The sequence below is a fragment of the Danio rerio genome, chromosome 14 (genome assembly GCF_049306965.1).
Source record: "Danio rerio strain Tuebingen ecotype United States chromosome 14, GRCz12tu, whole genome shotgun sequence".
Classification (NCBI taxonomy): Eukaryota; Metazoa; Chordata; class Actinopteri; order Cypriniformes; family Danionidae; genus Danio; species Danio rerio.
Window position 1 is genome coordinate 41,426,443 of NC_133189.1, and position 21,517 is coordinate 41,447,959.

General features: G+C 34.1%; 1 protein-coding gene across 4 annotated transcripts in view; it reads right to left on the bottom strand.

The window, feature by feature from the left end:
* rnf130 (ring finger protein 130) overlaps positions 1-21,517 on the bottom strand; it is a 78,102-nt gene that overhangs the window by 27,221 nt on the left and 29,364 nt on the right. For all 4 annotated transcript variants that reach the window (XM_073921431.1, XM_073921432.1, XM_009291118.5 and 1 more), the window contains 2 exon segments: positions 10,218-10,468; positions 6,496-6,567 (listed from right to left, as the gene is read on the bottom strand). In XM_073921431.1, coding sequence (XP_073777532.1) covers positions 6,496-6,567; positions 10,218-10,468 — 323 coding nt within the window.

Genomic DNA, 21,517 nt, shown 5'->3' on the forward strand with positions numbered 1-21,517 from the left:
TTTTTTTTCCATTTTAAATAAATTAACAGCTTTAGTTAATTGATTGAAAAACCAAATGAAAAAAAAAACTGCTTAAGTGAACTATAATAATTATAAAACAAATTATATATAAAAAATGTTCCTTTCAATATTCCTATTGATTTCTACTATAGGGAACTAAAATACTATTAATGAAAACTAGCATGTTATTAATAAAGACAATCAATTTTTAAAAATCCAACAGTAAAAAAAAACACTAGTTTGTAATTGTAAGCAACATAACATTATATAATGTAATAATAACTTGATATCTATGACGCTGGAAGTGCTCTCACATGAAAAAATAAAACGTGTAACCACAGTTTCCAATTAGATTTGGTGTTACGTGATAAACCTACCAGCAGTACTTTTTATACATACTATTTATATACTGTATGATAAATATACCTCTAGTAGCAGGCGACGCATCACTCAGGCAGCTAACTAGACCTCCGTGGGTGAGGAGCCATTTAGAAAGTGACAAAAAACCTTGCAGGTTTTATATCACACTCTGCCCTGTTCTTCCTGGAAGCACCTTCTCTACTTTAGATGCTATTTCCGTCACCTGACAGTGTCCTGTCGAGTCTGCATGGTCAAGGTCATGTTGTGGTGAGTGGTGTTTGGTTTCTAATGGGCCCCTCTCAGAGCGAGAGTCATCGACTGTGGTCCCTGCAGAGGGACGAGGCTGATACCCACAGGCCAAAGCAGTAAAGCCGTAAAGATGCTTCTTTGCTGAAAAAACAAGTTATAACTGATCGAAGATGTGTAGGTGATTGCTTTAGAAGGAAAAAGTAATAGTCTGACATATTTTTATTAGTTTTAAACAATGTAAAATTATACCAAAGCATCTTTTCAAAGAAAACGGGCAATAATCGAAAATCAGGTATGAAGTTTCAACTGTGTGAAGCAAGTTCAGTAAATTGGACATATTCAGTTCCACAGAATGCAGTTTTATTTGTAGTTACTTCACTGATGATTCAATTTAGTACTTTGTAACAGACATAGCTTTGTTGACCACAGCTAAGCAAATCAAAGGTGACAAGAGTTGTTTTCATCACCTAGTTTAAGTGCATATTTTGAAGTATCAGATCAGAAACAAGTTAAACATTGTAAAAAATGTTTACATTTTATTGACTACCTTAAGCCCTGAAAGGCTTAGCTCCCCAGTATTTGAGGAAGCTCTTGGTGTATAACAGCCCCTCATGTCTACTATGCTCAATTCATTCCGTACAATTGATTAATCCCACAATATGAAAATCAACTGCAGGCAGTAGATCTTTCTCATATCTGTCATCTAAACTCTGGAACAGTCTTCCTAGCACAGTTCAAGAGGCAGATACACTCTGTCAGTTTAAAACAAGACTAAAGACACTAGATTGGAACACAAATGATGTTGAAATCCTCTAAAGGATTGTTAGGCTTCATTAATTAGGGCAAACAGAGATGGGAACACTTCCCAAAAAACACTATAATATGAACGGCATCTACACACAGTCTGTTTTCCTTATCTTGAGGTCTCCATAATCCTGAACCAGGCTGTATCCTGAGCAGAAACTGTGGTGGTCATGGAGGAGTGGAGAGCATGAGACTGATTCGTGAAAGACCCCACTGACAGACAAGTTTCCGCATTGATCCCATGGGCCAGCCTGAACACCAGTGACCTACTTACACCTACAGCTTCCACGATGGATGTCCAGCAATCTCCAGACTCCGAGAAATGATTGTGTCTAACTGAGCCTGGTTTCTCTCAAGGTTTTTTTCTTTACTTTCGTCAATTGATGAATTTTTGTTGCTTGCCACTGTCACAACTGGCTTGCTTGGTTTGGGACTTGTTGAGCTGCGCATTGAACTCTGAAAACTAGACTGACAGTTTAATGTTACTAGAGTTTCTATGCTAAGCTGCTTTGACACAATCTACATTGTAAAAGCGCTATAGAAATAAAAATGGATAGAAAAAGATTAATCAAAAACAAGTGATGAAAAGCGTTTCATGCTCACTTGATGTTTTTTTTAGGTAATGCAAATAACTGTAGATGGAAATGCATTTGCAGACAAAACCTGACATAACCAACATTACACAAACTTAACTAATCAGCTGTTTCCACTGATGGTGTCTTGCAGGCCAGCAGGTACATGACGTCAACATAATGTCAGATTGACATTGTGCCCCACACAATGTGGGATGTTGCATTTTGTTTGGAAAGAAAATCAGATTGACGTCAGAACCCAGCGTCAGGCCGACATCAATGTCCAACATCAGACAGACGTTCCATTTTGGTTACTTTCCAACACAATCTAAAAACAACAAAATATCAACGTCTAATAAAGTTACAGCTTGAGGTTGTGTGGACGTTACCAATATGACATCTATCAGACATTGGATTTTGGTTGCCATGCTTGACAAATAAATGTCAGTATTTGACATTAATATGACGTTGCTTTACAATGTTGACTTGATGTTGGATTCTGGTCACTTTCAAACACAAACCCAACCAAATATCAACGTCATTTCACATAATTTTGGACGTCAAAATAATGTTGTTCTTAAACACTGGTGACCTAAATCTAACCTAATATTACACATCTTATGACATTGTGTGTGGTTCCACGTTCACTAGGATTACTAATACCACCAATAAGTTCTTAAAACACTTGAAGAAAATGCACCTAATTTGCTTTTTTTTTCCTGCCAAAATCTAAAAAGATTGGATTGACCTCAAGATAGAAACACCGCAAGTGGCAAGGATACAACACTTCACCAACTGACTGAAAATAAAGGAAAATTTAATCTCAAAGATAAAATTTCCTTACCATTCCTCACACTCAAGTGATTCTAAACATTTATAAATGTCTTTCTTCTGTTGAACGTAAAAGAATGGATCTTGGAGAATGTCAGAAATCAGCCACTCACATCCATACTATAGAAGGAACAAAAAACTTCCATGGAAGTCAATGCTGTATTTATCCAAAATCCTTCAAACTAGCGCCTATTGGTACTTTAAGGAAAAACCTTATGAGAAACCAGACTTGGTTGGGTGACAAGTTGTTTTCTTGCCAATATAATTGGTAGGTAGAGCTGCATTCCAATCAGGAATATACACTGAAGTGACGACTAAGTGATGACCAAGCAGAAGACGACTGGTTTATCAGTGGCATTGAGCATCATTCTGAGAAGTTAGAGGTGCAGATCCCAATAATCCCACACAGGGCTTGTTCAAATATCCAAAGGGATACATGTTGAGCACTTGTACCATCAACGATAGGTCTGACCATGAAGATAGAGAGGTAAAGGAACACAGACAGATGTTCTCTCACTCAATCTCTAACGAGCATGACCTCTCAGATGAAAGGTTTCAATTTCTTGCAGCACTTCTCCAAGGCCACTGATGTTTTATTCATGGCTGATGATGTGAGCTGACCTTGACTGGGCTGTGATACGCAGGCAGTGACTGGCACGGCTCCACCCCTTCCCCAAACCCAACAGCTGTGAAGCCCGTCCTCATCGCTCACCTGACAGTCATTCACCTTTACACAGGTCAATGTCTTTCTTTGGACTTTGTGGAACATTCAGTAAGATGACTTCTAGATATGAACCTTACTGGACTGCCATCAATATTTAACAGCCAATTATTGATTAAATTAAGACCATGTTCATAAATATAAAAGGCCAAAGATTTATGGTCAAATTTACAAACTGCTTGCATCAACATTGAAACACAAACTCTATTTTAGTGTTTGTGTTTACTAAAATCCCACAGAGGAAATCATTTGCAATGAAAAGGTGTGTCTGACCTCATTGCAAATGCATTTGTTCAGACACAAATGAGCATGGGTGGAGAGTATTTAAATGAATCATGCAATATGATTTTATTTTTAAAGATTTGTGGTTAAATGTACTGGTATTTGCACCATTGTTTAACACACAAAAGGGTCTTAACCTACTTTGTGCTTGACATTTTGCTGTTAGCAAGAGGAAAACAGAACAGAAAGTGTGTGGTAGAAGGAAAATCATTTTGTACATTTCTTATTTGGAAAACCACAAGAAGACACCACCCAAACATCTGCTTTTTTGTGACCCTACACAAATTCGTGCTGTGTTAGAATGGTAGTCATTATAGAAATTAGCTGCTTGTTCATTATTTTATCTGTTTTTAGTGACTGGCACTGTCAACCTGTCAACCTAAATCAAAAAGTACAAAAACGTTGCGATTAGCTAATCGGAAGAGGCTACAATAGGAATTTATATTTTTTCATTTCTCCTGCCCAGAGCAAATGCATGACTGGCATCTTACAAGCCAATTGAGTGAGCACACTTTTCGTTCTGCCCAATTAGAATAGTGTAATTGGAAAAAAAAACAAAAAAAACAAGCAGAAAAGCACTGACAAGTGGGATGATGAGGTCTCCTGCTTCAAAACCATTAAATAGACTAGATAATATCAAAGAAAAACAGCATGTCGGTAATATGGTCAGAGACAACAAAACAAAAACAGGTCATTTGTAATAGATGTCACAGAATTGTTGCCACAGCATGAGGAAATACAACTACCAGCACCTAAAAAAGCACCAGAGGTGGCTATATGAGGAGTGTGATCGAGCTGAAGCTTAACAAAAAAATGTAACTGCAAATTAAAGCGAAATCGAAACCGCAATATCTGTCTAAAACAACAACAACAACAAAAAAAACGCAATTAGATATTTTGCCTAAATCACACAGCCCTACAACTAATTACTTAAACTTAAATTAAAACCAAAACTGAAAATATAAAAAAAAAAAAAACAGCTGAAAATGTTAATAAATAATGGGACAGTACAAGAACACGAATGAAACTATCACTCACAATATACGGTATGCAATTATTTTATCAGCATATAATTTAAAGGTGAAGCTTTGAATCAATTAACAGTTCTTGTTAATTGGTATCATTATTGGTACATATAATCTGTAGAAAACCTGCAGAACTGAAACTAGAATAATCACTGGTGTTTATTCAAGATCGCAGAAAGCTAATTAACCCTGTTGAGTAAATCTAGTCCTTAGTACGCATTATATTATAATGAAAGTAATGATGCATAGTCTATGACACATATCTAGGTCAAAAACTAATTTAAAATTGAATCATGTATGCTTTTATATATACTCAATGAATAAAAAAATATATAGATGTAATCTCTAGTGTTGCAAAGTGACACTTTTATCAATTTCTCATTAAATATAGACAATCTATTTTGGTGTATTTAAAGTAAACACTTTTTTTGTTAGATTACTTTCAGTTTTGGCTTTGGTACTGATCAATATAAACTACCTGACAAAACTCTTGGCGCATATCCAAGTTTTAGGAACAACAAATAATAACTTCTATTTGATCATTTGTATGGCTAATATGAAAGGCAAAGTCCTCTAGATTATGTTTACTTACCAAATAAAATATGATCATGTCTTGATTTTTAATTATTTAATTAGGACAGAAGATCTGACTTTGCTTAGACAAAAGTCTTGTCACCTAACTGAAATGATGAACAGTATAGAATATAAAGTCATGGTGCAGTAGAACAAGAATTAATATTGTGTATGACTCCCATGAGCTTAGACAACTGCATCCATACATCTCTGCAATGACTCAAATACCTACAGTATCAATAAAGTCACATGGAATGGCAAAAAAACACTCTTGCAGGACTCCCAGAATTTATCAAGATTATTTGGATTCCTCTTTAATGCCTCCTCCTTCATCATTACTCAGACATGCTCAATAATGACATGCTCATATCTGATGACTGGGCAGGCCAATCCTGGAGCACCTTGATCTTCTTTGGGTTCTAGTAGGTCTTCAGCAGTATTTAAAATGATTCATTGAAAAAAATCTACCTTCTGCCACCTTTCCAAATGATCAACGAACAAGTCAAGTTATTATTTGTTGCTCTTACAACTGATCGATGACAAGACTTTTGTCAGGTAATGTAAAGCACAGGTCTATGCAAAAACATATTATTGTAAAGCATCCTGTTGAAAACATTCAAGTAAAAGAGAGATCTGCGAGGGGTGTACTCATTTACGCTGAGCACTGTATCATCATCATCATCATCATCTAGCAATTTCCAAAGGCACCAAGTTTTGTTTACGACATTTAGGTGTCTGCTTTTAAAAAGCATGCACTGTGGACCGTAATGCATGGGTTACTCCTAAAGTTGTAATTCATGTAAATGCAGTTATTGCTACTTGTAATTTACAAGAGTTAAATCAGTTTACAGAATACAGCTGTAAACAATTAAGACCCCTTCGTACACTGGGACAAAGAGTGACAACCATATTTAGCAGCAACGTGTACGTGTCCAGAGTCTGTCATGAAGCACAGAGATGCATTATGAATGGAGAATAACACAAACAGCTCCATAATAAGAAACAGTGCTGCTAACTATAGCCTGGCAGAGATGGATAGAGAGAAAAGTAAACAAGAGATGACGTCAAAAGACCTCACCTTGTCCCCTCGTTTTACTGTCCTGGTAGTCAGCTTGCTAATGGCCTTCTTGGCAGCATCTCCCAGCCGTCGCTATAGAAACAAAGGACAAGAGGAGAGAGTAATTCACATAATTTCACAATCACAGCTTGATTTAATGAAACAGGAAATTAAAAAGAAAGTTGGGGAAGTAAAAGACTCTAACCAGTAAAAAAAAATACAACTCAGATTTTATTAAACAAGCTAGGGCTGAGAAATAAAACATGGGAGGATGCATTAGAGGTATTAATTGTGATAAAAGCAACATACCAGGTTGTCTATCAGGATTGTATACAGCAAATGAGACAGAGTTAGTGAAAGGCCTGACGGAGAGGGCTATAAATAAAAGACGCTAAGTGCAGTCTGTGATGGGCGGTTCATTGTGTGTGTGTGTTTATGAGTGTTTGTTCTGAGATGTCCTCGCTCTTCATTCGGCCAGTTTATTGCTAAATAAACAGCTCCGAGATTTACTGCCGACAGTTTACAGAAAAAGCCAAGCAGGGCCAAAGGATTTGTGCTAAACTGTGTTGGCTTTATTTGTGATGGTCTCAGAACGTCTGACAAATATAGACACAAATAGACTCCTCTGAAAACTAACTTGTGAGGACGGTATAGGTCATAAAATGGCCAAATTATGTTTTAATTAACATCTAAAAAACACCAAAGGTATTAGGGTCAGCGTGTAATTATAATTAGCTTAATTAGAGATAAAAAAAGTCAATGGGCACAGTGTGTGTGTGTGTGTGTGTGTGTGACTGTGTGTGTAAATGTCACCAAGAAGTCACCAAGGCTGAATTTATTTGATTAAAAATACAGCACGACTGTAATGTCATTGAAAATCACATTATCACATTATTACATAATCACACAAGTAATATTTTAACATATATGTAAGCATAAATAAAATGGATAACATTTCATTTATTCCAGAAACTTTTAACAGCCAATATTCAATTGTCCTGTGATCCTTTAGAAAAATCACATTCGGTATTTGGTATGATTTGATTTGTATGGTATTTATGAGGCATTTATTTCTTTTGACATGGCATGCTACCATGATTTTTTTATTGGATTAAAAGAAAGTGAATATCAAAAAGCTAACAAACATACATACAAACAAACAAACTAAATAAATAAAAAAGTAAAATAAATAAATTAATAATAATAATAATAATAAACATTTTTTGGATTAAAAGATAAAATGATTTAAATGATTATAATGAAGCACACAAACAAACAAATAAATAAATAAAATTTTAAAATAAAAATAAACAAAAAATAAACAAAAATAAATAAATAAATAAATAAATAAAATTTTCTGTAACGTTACAAACTTATGTCGCTTTTGGTATATTTGTTACATTTTTACTGAATAAAAGCATTCAAGTCTTTTAAACAAATATAAACAAAATAAAGCAAAAGATTAAAGATCGAAAAGATTAAAGCAAACTTGTTTTACAAGAAACACAGACAGTCATGTGTAGGGCTGGGAAGTATGACCAAAATTGTTTTTCATGGTATGAGGAAGTTTATTTCATGGTAACAAGATCTTGCATGATAAAGATTTTAATAAAGGTAGTTATTCCAGAAACTGTACAAAAGGGCTTTATATAAACTTGAATGTTTAAAAAAAGAAAATGACTTTATTTAAAGATCTTATTTAATTGATTTATATTTTATTTTGAACCTTATAAACATTGTAGTTAAAATATGACTTTAGATTACAAATGACACTGTATGTCACACTTCACAGTTTTATGTGGACAGACCTAATTACTTTAAACATTTGTCAATCTTCTCACATATATTAAACATATGCCAAGTAGGTTACTGGAAAAAAACTTGAAATAAAAATATAAGTATGCAAACACTTTAAAGAACTATCAAACTGCTTTGTCGAACAATTACAATTCTAGTATAAAAAATATACTAAGTTACCACTTCTTGTTGAAAAATAGCAATTGGCAAAACTGCTGATAGTCTCAATAATGTCTTTCTCAGCCTCACTCATGCTGTATGTGAGTTGGCCACGCCCACTTATTTACATTACGTTGTATACACAAAATAAAATTAAGATTTTGGTCACACTTTACAATAAGGTTTCATTAGTTAATGTATTTACTTGCATAAACAAAAGTTTTTATTAATCATAGTTTAACACTTACAAAAATGCATCATTAACTGTCAAATTCATACTTTTCAACATTTGTTAATGCACCGTGAATTAACATGAACTAAAAATGAACAACCGTATTTTCATTAACTAACATTAAATAACTGTAACAAATGTATGTTCATTGTTTGTTTATGTTAGTAACTGCATTAACTACAACCTTATAGTAAAGTCTTGCAAAGTGTTATATTTCATGCTTCGGTAATGATATATACCCAGGGTGCGAATTACACATTAACGATCAGCGGGGTCACCTTTTCAACTTTTTCAAACTAAAAAAAATGACTATGCATCTAATTTGACTTTACATTTTGGAAAAATGTAGAAACAAACTGCTATTTTTTAAGCAAAAAAGTGTTTTGTGAACACTCACACTTACATAGTCTATCAGTGCTCTCATCTAATTAATAATTAATTTATTCTCACATAAACTGATTGTGCATTCACAATGGTATGAACCCTTATAGGGGTGGTCAACTGTATATTTATGTATATTATAAATCTGTTTTCATTTTTAATATATATATATTTTTACGATACAGATCAGAGGAAACTATTTCTCACTATTTAGGACCCGTTTACACTAATACGTTTTACGTTTTAAAACGCATACGTTTTGCTACAGTTAATCCTTCCATCCACACTACCCGATTTTCCAGCCTTGAAAACAGATTTTTTTTTTAAATGCTGGTGAGGCCGTTTTGGTTTTAAAATGCTGCTGCTCCATGTCAGTGTGGATGGGGGAAAACAACAAACTATGCTTGTGATGACGTAACTTGCGACCTTAGTTGGCGAACGATGGTTTTGGGAAACGCACCCCTGGTTAGGACATCATAACATTTACACTGAACACACTGATTAAGCAGTAATTAGGTGTTGATCAAAAGTATATGAGTGTAAAATGCATCATAGCCTTTTCTCCGATAAAAATGCAGTTTCAGTAATCTTCCTCATTGTCAGGTTATCAAGAATAATCAGTTTAATGCACTCTCTTAATGCACACTTTAAATGGAATCTTCCATCGCATTAAAATCGCAATATGCAATGTTTACAGGTCTCAGTGCATATATTGTAAATGTGTTTATTATTTCCAATCTATCTAATGAAAAAGTGCTTCAGACTTTACACATTTCGCCTTCATAAAAAATGAATAGCGTTGGTTGTTAATACAGCCTGATTATAGCCTGTTAATCTCTGCAGTAAATTCAGAGGCCTGGTAAAAGCGGAAGGGCCAAGAGACATCAATACTACAGTGGAGAAATGAGGTCTGTGTGTGTGTGTGTGTGTTTGTGTGGAAGCAGACGCTGAAGCGGCAGAGTGTCACCACACACACGCTTCTGCATTAAGATTTCATGAGTTGGGAATGCTGGGCCATTTACTACTATCTTTGAGCTCACAGGAAGTTCTTGAAGGTCAGATAAGCCTGTGAAATAACAGGGAGGCCTGCGAAAGAAAAATTCTGACAAGGTTTTTAGATACAAGCGTGAGTGTGTGTTTTAAACTACAGAGGAATGTGTGTGTGTTGTCAGACCTGACTGCGGTCGCGTGCGCTGGTGTCTCTGATCTTCTGGATAAAGTAGAAAATGAGCCAAGCAGAGGAGATAATCATCAGGACGATAAAGGAGATGGAGACGAACACCAAGGAGCCGCGGTTGATGTTTTTGGGCATCCCTCTTGAACCCACGATCACGGACACCAGCACGGTCTGGTTTTTCTCCAGGAATCCCAGAATTTCCTTTCCGAAAGACTCTGTGATCATTACTGCAACTATATCTCCAGTGCCTTTTGGAAAGAGAAAATACATAAGACAATTGTGTAGAGGGGGGAAAAAAAGTACAGCAATTATATTATATTATATTATATTATATTATATTATATTATATTATATTATATTATATTATATTATATTATATTATATTTATTCTATTCTATTATATTATATTAATTTCATATTATATTATATTATTTTATATTATATTAAATTAAATTAAATTAAATTAAATTAAATTATATTATATGATATTATATGATATTATATTATATATATATATTTATTATATTTATTCTATTCTATTATATTATATTTATTATATTATATTATATTATATTATATTATATTATATTATATTTATTTCATATTATATTATATTATATTATTTTTATTATATTATATTATATTATATTATATTATATTATATTATATTATATTATATTATATTATATTATATTTATTGTATTCTATTCTATTATATTTATTATATTATATTTATTTATTTCATATTATATTATATTATTTTATATTAAATTAAATTAAATTAAATTAAATTAAATTAAATTATTTTATATTATATTATATTACCGTATATTATATTATATTATATTATATTATATTATTTCATATTATATTATATTATATTATTTCATATTATTTCATATTATATCATATTATATTATATTATATTATATTATATTATATTATATTATATTACATTATATTATATTATACTACATTATATTATAATATATAAATATATATTAATTTTGTATTATTATAAGATTAACACTTATTCAATAACTTATACATAACATAATATAATAATAGATAATATTTTTCTGAATACAAATAGTTTTTTTATGATCTGGAACAGGATAATTTACAAAGCGACTTATGACTGTTTAATGCCATTCATATTACACAAAGAAAACATGTACACATTGGACATAACTTTGGTTGTGTGCTGCATGATAGTGACACGCAAGTATTTGCATAGCACATTTTCCACATGGTGCTAGTTTCAATAAATTTGTTTAGAGTTGACTTTTATCAAAAGTATTTACAGTAAATGTCACTAAAATTTGTGTTTGTTTGGTTTAATGCTTTTCTTTGTTTTTGTCTGAATGCAAGTGAATATAAAACACTTGACGTGTTTTTACTGATCTGATTAAAGTGGACAACTCTGTAAGTACAGGTGTGAACAGGGTGTGAAAATTTTTGAGCTTGTCCACTTTCGGCCACACCCTTTGCAGATTTAAAACCAAATATTCAGTATTGTGAATGTTTTATTTGAAGGAGAACGTTAATAATGTGCTGATCATTTTATTCTATGCAAAGAAACATACAGAAATGAGATTTCAGCCTCTAAAGCTTTGGATGATGTTGCATGAGCTGCCTTTTCATATGATAAATTTATCCTTTGCATATTTATTTTATAAAAAGATTTTTGATGTTTTAAAAAGTTTGTTAAACTTTTAACTTAATAAAGCCATAAATATACATGTTAAAACAATGTAAATTCTGTGTTCTGAATATAAATTCGAGATCTCACTGGAAAAAACTGGAACTGGACAGAAAAATATATTTTATTTATATTGCACAATGCATTAAGTAGCCTATTCATAAAGTGTGTTTAATCGATCTGGTAATTTTATTATTATTATTATTATTATTATTTAATTTTTTTATTATTAGTGTGTGTACAGTATTACAAATCTGTTGGAGTATTATATTGAAAAAAGACTAAACAAAATTGCAACACTAGCAACACCAGGTATAAATGGAAATCAGAATTTAAGTCATATGTTTTTGATTCAATTCAATTAAATTCATGTTTATTTCTATAGCTCTTTTACAATCAAGATTGTGTCAAAGCAGCTTAACAGACATTGTAGTAAAGTCCAGATTTCCGAATTGAAGTTTATGTGCCCTATGTTACAGGATTACTGGATTATTTATTTTACAAATATGTCTAAGGTGTTTCAGATAAATATAGACCCATCCCCTGATATAGCCATTTTTGGTGTTCAAAAGATTTGGTCCCAGTTTAATTTTGAACATGATATTTTAGCTTTTACTTCATTATCAGCTAGGTGCTGTTTTCTACTTCACTGGAAATCAAATAAGCCTCCAACTACATCCCAATGGCTTGTGGATACCATGTATTTTCTAAAGTTGGAAAAGGGTATATGCTTTGGGATTATTATATTTTTTTTTTTAACGGGCAATGTTTTCAAGGTCAAGGTAAAATTGATTATCTGCTGTACACATACATCAACAAGACAACATATAAAATACAAACACAAAAATCTGATCTTAAAATACCTCCTAATATACATGTAAATACGGTTCCATAAAAACAATCCTTAAAAAATAAATAAAAAATACAAGCCCCCACTGCTCTCTATCCTACTTGCTCATTGATCAGTTTATTTGAAAAGGGAACAAAAGAATGTTTAAATCTATACTTGCATAACAAGATCCTGTATCTTCTGCCAGAATTTATCAACTCATACTCTAAAGACAGCACATGCAAAGAATCAAACAATATCAAATAAAATCTTGTTGGCTTCAATTGTGCACAACTCAAAGATACCTTTTAGCGAACCAAGTGTCTCCATTCCCATAATTTGTCCTGCCACACTCATCAGGTTATTTACTTGGGTTCTCTTTTTTACTGTCAGATTTACAAACCAAACAATAATTCCATACCTTAAAATAGACTCTTATTGTTGCTTTATAAAAAAGTTAGCATTATGCTGCTACTCACTACGAATAATCTTAAACTGAATCCCAAATCGCATACGCATGCCCTATTCTAGGCCATTTTGTAGTATAAAGAGTGTAAGTAGTGCGTTCACACTAAAAACTCTAAAAATACTAAGTGTGCTTTAATTACCCAGATGATGCTCTCATTCAGCCGGTAAAATGAAGTGTGTAATGACGGACACTTCACGCACTCTGTAACAACCGCAGGTTTGCTCATGTAAAAGGGCGGAGCTATCGGGCACACATGTTGGATAACTTTTATTTATTTTTTATGGTAAAAGCAAAATTCTCCTATGAGAGTAATTGTAGCGCCTCCTGATGGTGAATGCAGTTATACTCAAGGCAGGTATTATTTGGTAGTTTGTTCATTTATTTTACTGATTTGGCAACTGTCAAACTACATCAGGGAAACAGTTTGAATTTTCGCCTAGTAAAAAAACCCATTAGTGCTCCATTTGGGATGACACTACATACGCAGTTGAATGTGTAAGTACATAAGTGCATAGTGCATAAGTGCTCCTGGTGGGACATGCCTGGAATACCTCCCTAGGAAGGTGTCCAGGAAGTATCTGAAACAGATGTCCGAGCCACCTCAGCTGACTTTCGATGTGGAGGAGCAGCGGCTCTACTCCGAGCTCATCCCGGGTGAGAGATTATGGGTGAGAGATTACATTACTGCTGCCGCTGCACCGATCTGCCTGTCAATCTCACGCTCCATCCTTCCCTCATTCCTGAACCAAAACCCAAAACACTTGAACTCCTCCACCTGGGGTAAGGACTTTCCTCCAACCTGGATGAAACCCCTTATGAACTTCATTACATCGAGGGCCGTGATGTCACCCGGTATGGCGCAGCCGGGGCCCTACGCTGGAGTCAGGACTGGGGTTGGGGCTTGTATGCGAGTGCCTGGTGGCCAGGTTTTTTCCCACGAAACCCGGTCGGGCTTAGCCCAAAGAAGCAACATGGGAACATCTTCCTGCGGGCCCACCACCTACAGGGGGAGTCGTTAGGGGCCGGTGCATTGCGGAACAGTCGAAGGTTAGGACCAAGACAACCCAATTGTCGGGCACAGAAACTGGCTCTAGGGACAATCATTATTCATCCCTAAATATTTATATGAAGCAACCTGCTTAATGTCTTTATTATAAACCACAACAGAGCTCCTATCGCTCACTGACCTGGGGTCTAAGATGACCTCCTCCGTTTTCCTAATATTAATTTCCATCAAAGACCCCAGGTCAGTGAGTGATAAGAGCTCTGTTGGTTATTCTTAGTAATTTATTTTATATTTGTTTATAAATATTATTATCGTATACTGTTTAATTATAAATATTTACTTTCAATATTGACAACCGATCTGAATATCTGATTGGGATTGTAAAATAACTGCATTTAGTTGGTTGTAATTTTCTGTACACTTTTGTTACTCTTGTTTCCATTTTTCTTTTTTCTGTATTATTATTTTTTTCCTTTTTCTTTTTTTTTTATAAATGTTTTTTTTCTGATTTGTAAAAAAGAACAAACACAAAAATAATGGTATGTAACAACTTGTATAGTAAAACTGTCTGTTTTTGCAATAAAAAAAACTGAACATGAATGAAAATCAGTTTTTCACTTGAGATCCACATTGAGGCCTCTCATAATACCTTACAGGATAAAAATAATAATAATAATAAATAAACAGAGATCTATCAAAACATGACATTATAAAAGAAACACACAAAAAAATAAACCCATTTAAGGTCAACTACTATTTTTTAATCTGTCAACATTGAAACAAGCTGATCCTGTCCAGTTCAGTTTAATTCTCCTGGTCTGACCTAATAAATGTTCACACGAATGGCACAATAATCATGCCAACTCAAAATGAGGGCAATACTCTCTGTCCTTCCCTCCTCCACAAACACACACACACACACACATGATCACAATGATCTGGAGCTTAGGCCGTGCCACAGACACTGATATAATACAGACCCTTAGGCTTTGCAATAATAAGGTTAGAGCAGTACAGATGGAATCCTATTGCAGACCCGTCATGGTCAGAGAGAGATCTAATCTCATCGTATTCTACACTTGAACTGGCCTATATAAAGAAAAACAAACACAAAGACAAATGCCATCATATGCATCAAAACGTGATTCAAAACACTGTGATATTTAGATTATAGAAAAGATATGATTAACCTTCAATGGCACAATACAGTACGAGATGCATTCCAGACTGCCTCTCTGGCGGTCTCCTGACATTTTCATATATCAGTCAGTGTTTGGTTTATGGCATTTTAAACTGCACGGCTTTGGATAAACAGACATCTTTGAGGTGAAGTTCTTTGGTGAACCGCTGAGATGCTGTAGAGAAATATTAAACTGGCTTTTTCCAGTGCTGAGTCTCAATGCCTCTGGGGTCTACGAGGCACATATCTACTTTCACAGCTTTGGAGCAGTAGACAGCATGTGAAAGAACCATAAGGGACACGAGTTATACCATTAAACGCACCACATGGAGTTTGCGGTTAAAAAAAAAAAGTCAAGAATAGGGGAAACAAATCTTGTGATAAATCCTAAAAGCTTGGCACAGCCTGACTACTTTAATATCACTACGAGAAATAAATATGAATAACATTATGGGGTATATAACATGGGCTTGACATTAACTTAGTATTAACTTAGTAGCTTTCCAACATTACTAGCCACTCGCTATTTTCACTAGCCACACTTTTGTTGTTGGGAAAATATATTTTATTTGCATGAATTTGACTTTGAAATGCTAAAATTACATGATTTAGACTTTGTGTTATGTCCACATGCCTCTTTATTAATTTCTCTTTTTGTATGAACTTGCTGCGTCGCGCCATAGCGAATTTGCTATTTACATGACGACTTTGTAAGTGAAAAAACTGAGCATTTTACTAGCAAGAAAACAGTTAAACAGAGCATCTACAGCGTGAGAATGAGAGTTCAGTCTCCTCATAATTTACTTTCACTTTCACTCTTGTGGATAAGGAAGTATTGTACGCAACGACATCAATTAGCCTATAAATAATTAATTTCGTTTGTTAAGCGCATAGATTTGTTTCAAAACTATTTCTAAATTCAGTTAAAGTTTCCAGCAAACGAATAAATGAACAATAATAACAAAATGTGTTCAAATTAATTGAGTTATATCCTAATACACATGCTATGCCCCATATGGTCTAAAAGCTGGCAGGTGGGCAAATCTAAACTTGTTTTTAATAAAACAAATATAAATATGCATATAATAAATAATACTGCTAATAATAATAACATTATACAAAATTAAATTGTCGCAAATAAACGGAAAAACCCGCTGAGATGAAGAAGGCATGAAAGTATGGTTTTTATATTTATATAGGCTAGAAAATAATATGTTTTGATATATTTTAATCCTTTATATTTATACCCTACTGTATATATATCCTTATTATATCTTATATATACCCTTAATATTTTAAGTCTTTTTTATATGTAAAGATATTTGCATATTGCTCTACATCTTGTGTGTATTAAGCAGTGTGTAAGCGAGGCACACAACTAACGTGCTCTGTGCTGGACTTTAGACCGGTTTTGTTCTGGTCTATAAAACAGACTGTAATAGTTTCTCAAAATAGCAACGCGCCAGCAATGCACCTCAACATGCCTCCTTTTCTAGATCAGAATGCCTATAGACGCACATATGAGTGCAAATGCATTTGCTATTTAAACAGCATGGCGCAAAACGACAAAACGACTCTTGCGGCATGCTGAAACTAGCAAACAACAATTGCGTTGCGCCTTGCGCCAGGTGTATGATAGGGCCCACAATGTGTAATAACAAAAGGATGATCACGAGCACATGGTTAACATTAGGTCCATAATCTGTTAAAAAAAAATAGTTAAAATGAAAGAGGCAACTGCAGCTGTATACAAAAAGGGTGTCCTCTCATTCTCATTATTCACCATTCACCTGCTTTATTTTGCTAATGCAAACGCGTGCTGCTTCTCAATTCTAAGATCACGTTTGCACGCACATTGGTCATCTCTATTGTTGAACTCTAATTAAAAAAAAAAAAATTCAATATAAAAAGTATTTTCAAACAGCCGAAGTGGCTAGTGGAAGTGCAGCAGCTGAAATCTATCCGCATTTGGCGGGTGTTAATGTCAGGCCCTGCATATAACTTTATAAAAACTTATATTCTTCCTCACTATAATGTCGTCTACACATTAAATAATGTCTAGACAGTCATAAATCAAGATACACCAGAGGAACAAAATGACATAAGAAAGAAACTGATAAAAAATTTAGTTTCCCAGTGGACAAAATATCGCTTATAGAACAAAAAACAATTTTAAAGTCTGAATTTATTAAGAAAATTTCTCATAGAATAACTAGATAAACTAAAGTGTACTGAAAAATGAAAAGTATTATATTAGAGATGCATAAAGGTCACTTCTGAGCCAAGAGATTTTTCTTTTCCTGTTTATTGTTATTTATTTCTTATTTTTTATGTATTTTCCCTGAATGCAAACCCTGGCTTGTATATAGCTAGTTGATAGCTATGTATGTTGGATTTGTTGTGTAATAAACAAACAATCACACAAGAAAGTTTGTGATTAAAAGTTAATTTCATCTAGATTTATTGATGTTCTGGTATTTGTATTAGAAAATAAAACCTATCATTAAGTTAGATGTTCATTCATTTGCTGTGCATAACACAAATGATGATGTAATTGAATAAATAATGCCATATTATATAGCTTTCTGCTGCTAATTAAATTGTCTTAAAAATTTAAGAGTAAGTAAAGGCATTAAGACCCACAAAAGCTTGGATATTGCAATACAAATCAATTAAATCTATATTAGCCATCCTGGGTTTAACCAACTAAAAAGTGTATCTAATGACATTTAAATATATTAAATAATAGTGATTATATAATAGTTTCTTCAGCTTAGTCCCTTTATTCATCAGGGGTAGCCACAGCAGAATGAACCACCATTGTATCCAGCATATGTTTTAAACCGCAGATGCCCTTCCAGCTGGAACCCAGTACTGGAAAACACCCATACACACTCACATTGAAACACATACACTATGGCCAATTTAGTTTATTCAATTCAATTCAATATACCGCATGTCTTTGGACTGTGGAGGAAACCGGAACACCAGAAGGAAACCCACGCGAACACAGGGAGAACATGCATACTCCACACAGAAATGCCAACTGACCCAGCCGGGACTCAAGTCAGTAACCTTCTTGCTGTGAGGCGACAGTGCTAACCACTGAGCCACTGTGCCACCCTTTATATCATAGTTTTAGATTAAATACATACTATCACTTTTTTAATATGTTGGTATGTTTTTTTTACTTTAAATTCAATCATGGCTTTATGAAGATTTCCAGTGGATTTGGAACATACTGCAGTATCAGGTCAAAGGCTGAACAGGTCTCCATTGTTTTGGAAGTAATCACGAGTACATAATCCCTTGTGTATAAAAACTGCTGCATCCTACAGCCAAATCCTGAATGTCACAAGGGGGTTAGAAAGGAGTCTGAATGTCAGAGAATGTCAGTGAATGTTGCGGCTCGTGTGCCTGACATTATGTGCATTTCATCACGCATAAACAAGTAATTAAGGCAATCAGTCTGCATGTTGCATTCTGCTCAGATTGTTGTATTTTATTGTTATATGCAATGGTGTACGTGAGCAGTTCTGTGCATGGGCAGCTGTGAGAGATGGCTTTTTAGCATGCTACCTGGCTCAGAAAGGCAGTTTGTCAGCAGTAAAGATGATGTCTAAGGCTGGGACAGGGACAATTTGCTCCAGCAGTGACTGATAGAGCGGCTCTAACCAACTCCAAGGCCGTTTTTCTCCATAAGCAGCATGAAAACCAACAGATGTATATCATGAAATACCTCACAGTACATAACTTGTCTCCACAGTCATGGTATGCTAGACATGGCACTTACAGTATCATTCAACTAAATATTACAAATTATGATTATTTTTTAGGCATCTTTAATTTGAGATAGGATAGTGGAGATACAAAGACAGGAAAGTATGGGGAGCACACAGTAGGAGAAGGGACCTTAAGCCAGAAATCGAACTCAGGTGGCCCTGAGCACCTCCATGCTATGTGTTACCACACTAACTACTAGGTTTTTGGTGCAGACAAATGATTAAATCCAATTTCTGTACATAACAAAATATTAAAATTTAAAAAACAACATGTTAATGAGCAGACCTTCATGCATTCAGAACTGCTGACATTTGAAGTTTTAGTCAAGTGCAAATGGCCTTACTTTTTAACAGCCATGGAAATGTGTTTTATTCATTACCAGCTGCTCCTCCTGTAAAGGTTAAAGCATGCAAATATTGATCTGTGTTAAAGGGGAAATTCCCGCAAAGGTGGTCTTAAGCCCTGCACATGCTGACTAACACCAACAGTAAAGGTGAAGTGATGTTCAAACCACACAGACTCAAGAGAGCGTGTGTCATTATGCCTTTGCATGCAGTATGCATTTGTTTTGATGTAAATTATTTTTTACTCTCTTTTGAATGTATGTTTGAACAGATATTTAAATATGTTGTTGATATATGGAACATCTCTATAAAATGCAACATATAAAAATGATTTGTATGTCACATCAGTTAGCATATTCACATTTTAACACTGCATCAGCAAAATAAAGTGGTTTGTACATTGTGGAAAAAAGTAGTGAACACATAACCATATTTCCCAGAATGCACATTTCTAAAGGTGCTGCTGACTTGAAATTTTCACCAGATGTTGATAGCAACCAAAGAAATCCATATATGCAACGTGAACTAATCTAATTAGCTTACAAATACAGTTATGTCTAATAAAATTAAACGACACAAGGAAAAGTATTGAACACATGAAGAAAGGGAGGTGTAGAAAGGCAGCGAAAGCCCAGACAGCAGCTAAAATCTCTCAGTTTGTTTTCAGCAACTCCCTGCTCTTTGTCATTGTAAATGAATATTTACTGTTTCATTCCAACATCTATGAAACCAGGGAGGACATTACGGCAAGACAATGATCCAAAACCCAGCTATGAAACCCTCAAATAGTTTCAGAAAAAGAAAATCAAGCTGTAGAATGGCCCAGCCAATCACCTGACTTGAATCCAATAGAAAATACAAAATAAAGATCAGATTTAATAGACGAGACCCACAGAAACATTAAGATTTTTACACTCTGTTGAAGACTGCGAACAACTCACACATGAGCAACTTCATTCTCAATATGAGAAGTGTCTTTAAGCTGCCATCACCAAAAAAAAGCCTTATTTATATAAAGCATTAAATATATTTCAGTATACTTTCTCCTTGTGTCATTCCATTGTTATTACACATAACACATTTTTCTGTGTTTCATTTTTATGTTTGTATTCTTTGGATTTGTACCTAAATCTGGGTCAATTCCATTATTCCTAGAAAAAAAAAAAAAAAAAAACATGACATGTTCAATAATTACGTCCCCTGTTGTATAATCAAAGCAGTCCCTTCTTTTATTAAAAAAAAACACATAATCACATTCTTAAATCTTGAAATGTGTTTGCATCATTCATATTAAAAATTATTCTCCACCCACACATGCATACACACAGCATACACGCGCACAAGTATTTTTTTTTTGTTTCATAAATTTCAGCTTTTAAAAATGTGTGATTGTAATAGATTGTGATGTTTTCATCTGACGTTTAAAATCTAACAATTTACCCAACGTTTATTTTAGCTTTAAATCCAGAAACAAAAAATATTTTCAACAGTTTGTTTACTTAAACAATAACAACACTTAAAACACAATAAATAATTCAACACTCCTTCATACAAATGGTTCTGATGTCCAAAGACATAGTCTAAAATCTTAACACTGAATTTGGCACCTAACATGCCACAGATTTGCATCCCTACTCAAAAAAATTGGTACCATATACCTAGTAGCTGTTACCCCCAAATTTTTGTCTTTACACTTGGTATATAGAGGTTTGAATCCCATAGGTGGCAAAGGAAAAGGACCCTCTGAATAAATCATGCAGTCCTGCTATATTTAAACATCTCATCGATCCCATTCTGATAGTGCTGCCGTGACTCACCATCTCCCACCTTTCCTCTGTCCCTCCCTCATCCAACCCTGTCATACACCCTTTCATGCTTCTGAGATCTTAAAGGTTGAATCCTATGTGGCCTGTGCATCCAAAGCTGCTGGTAATGTGCCAAGCCGAAAGTGTATGAGCACTCTTGAGTGTGTGTGTGTGTGTAT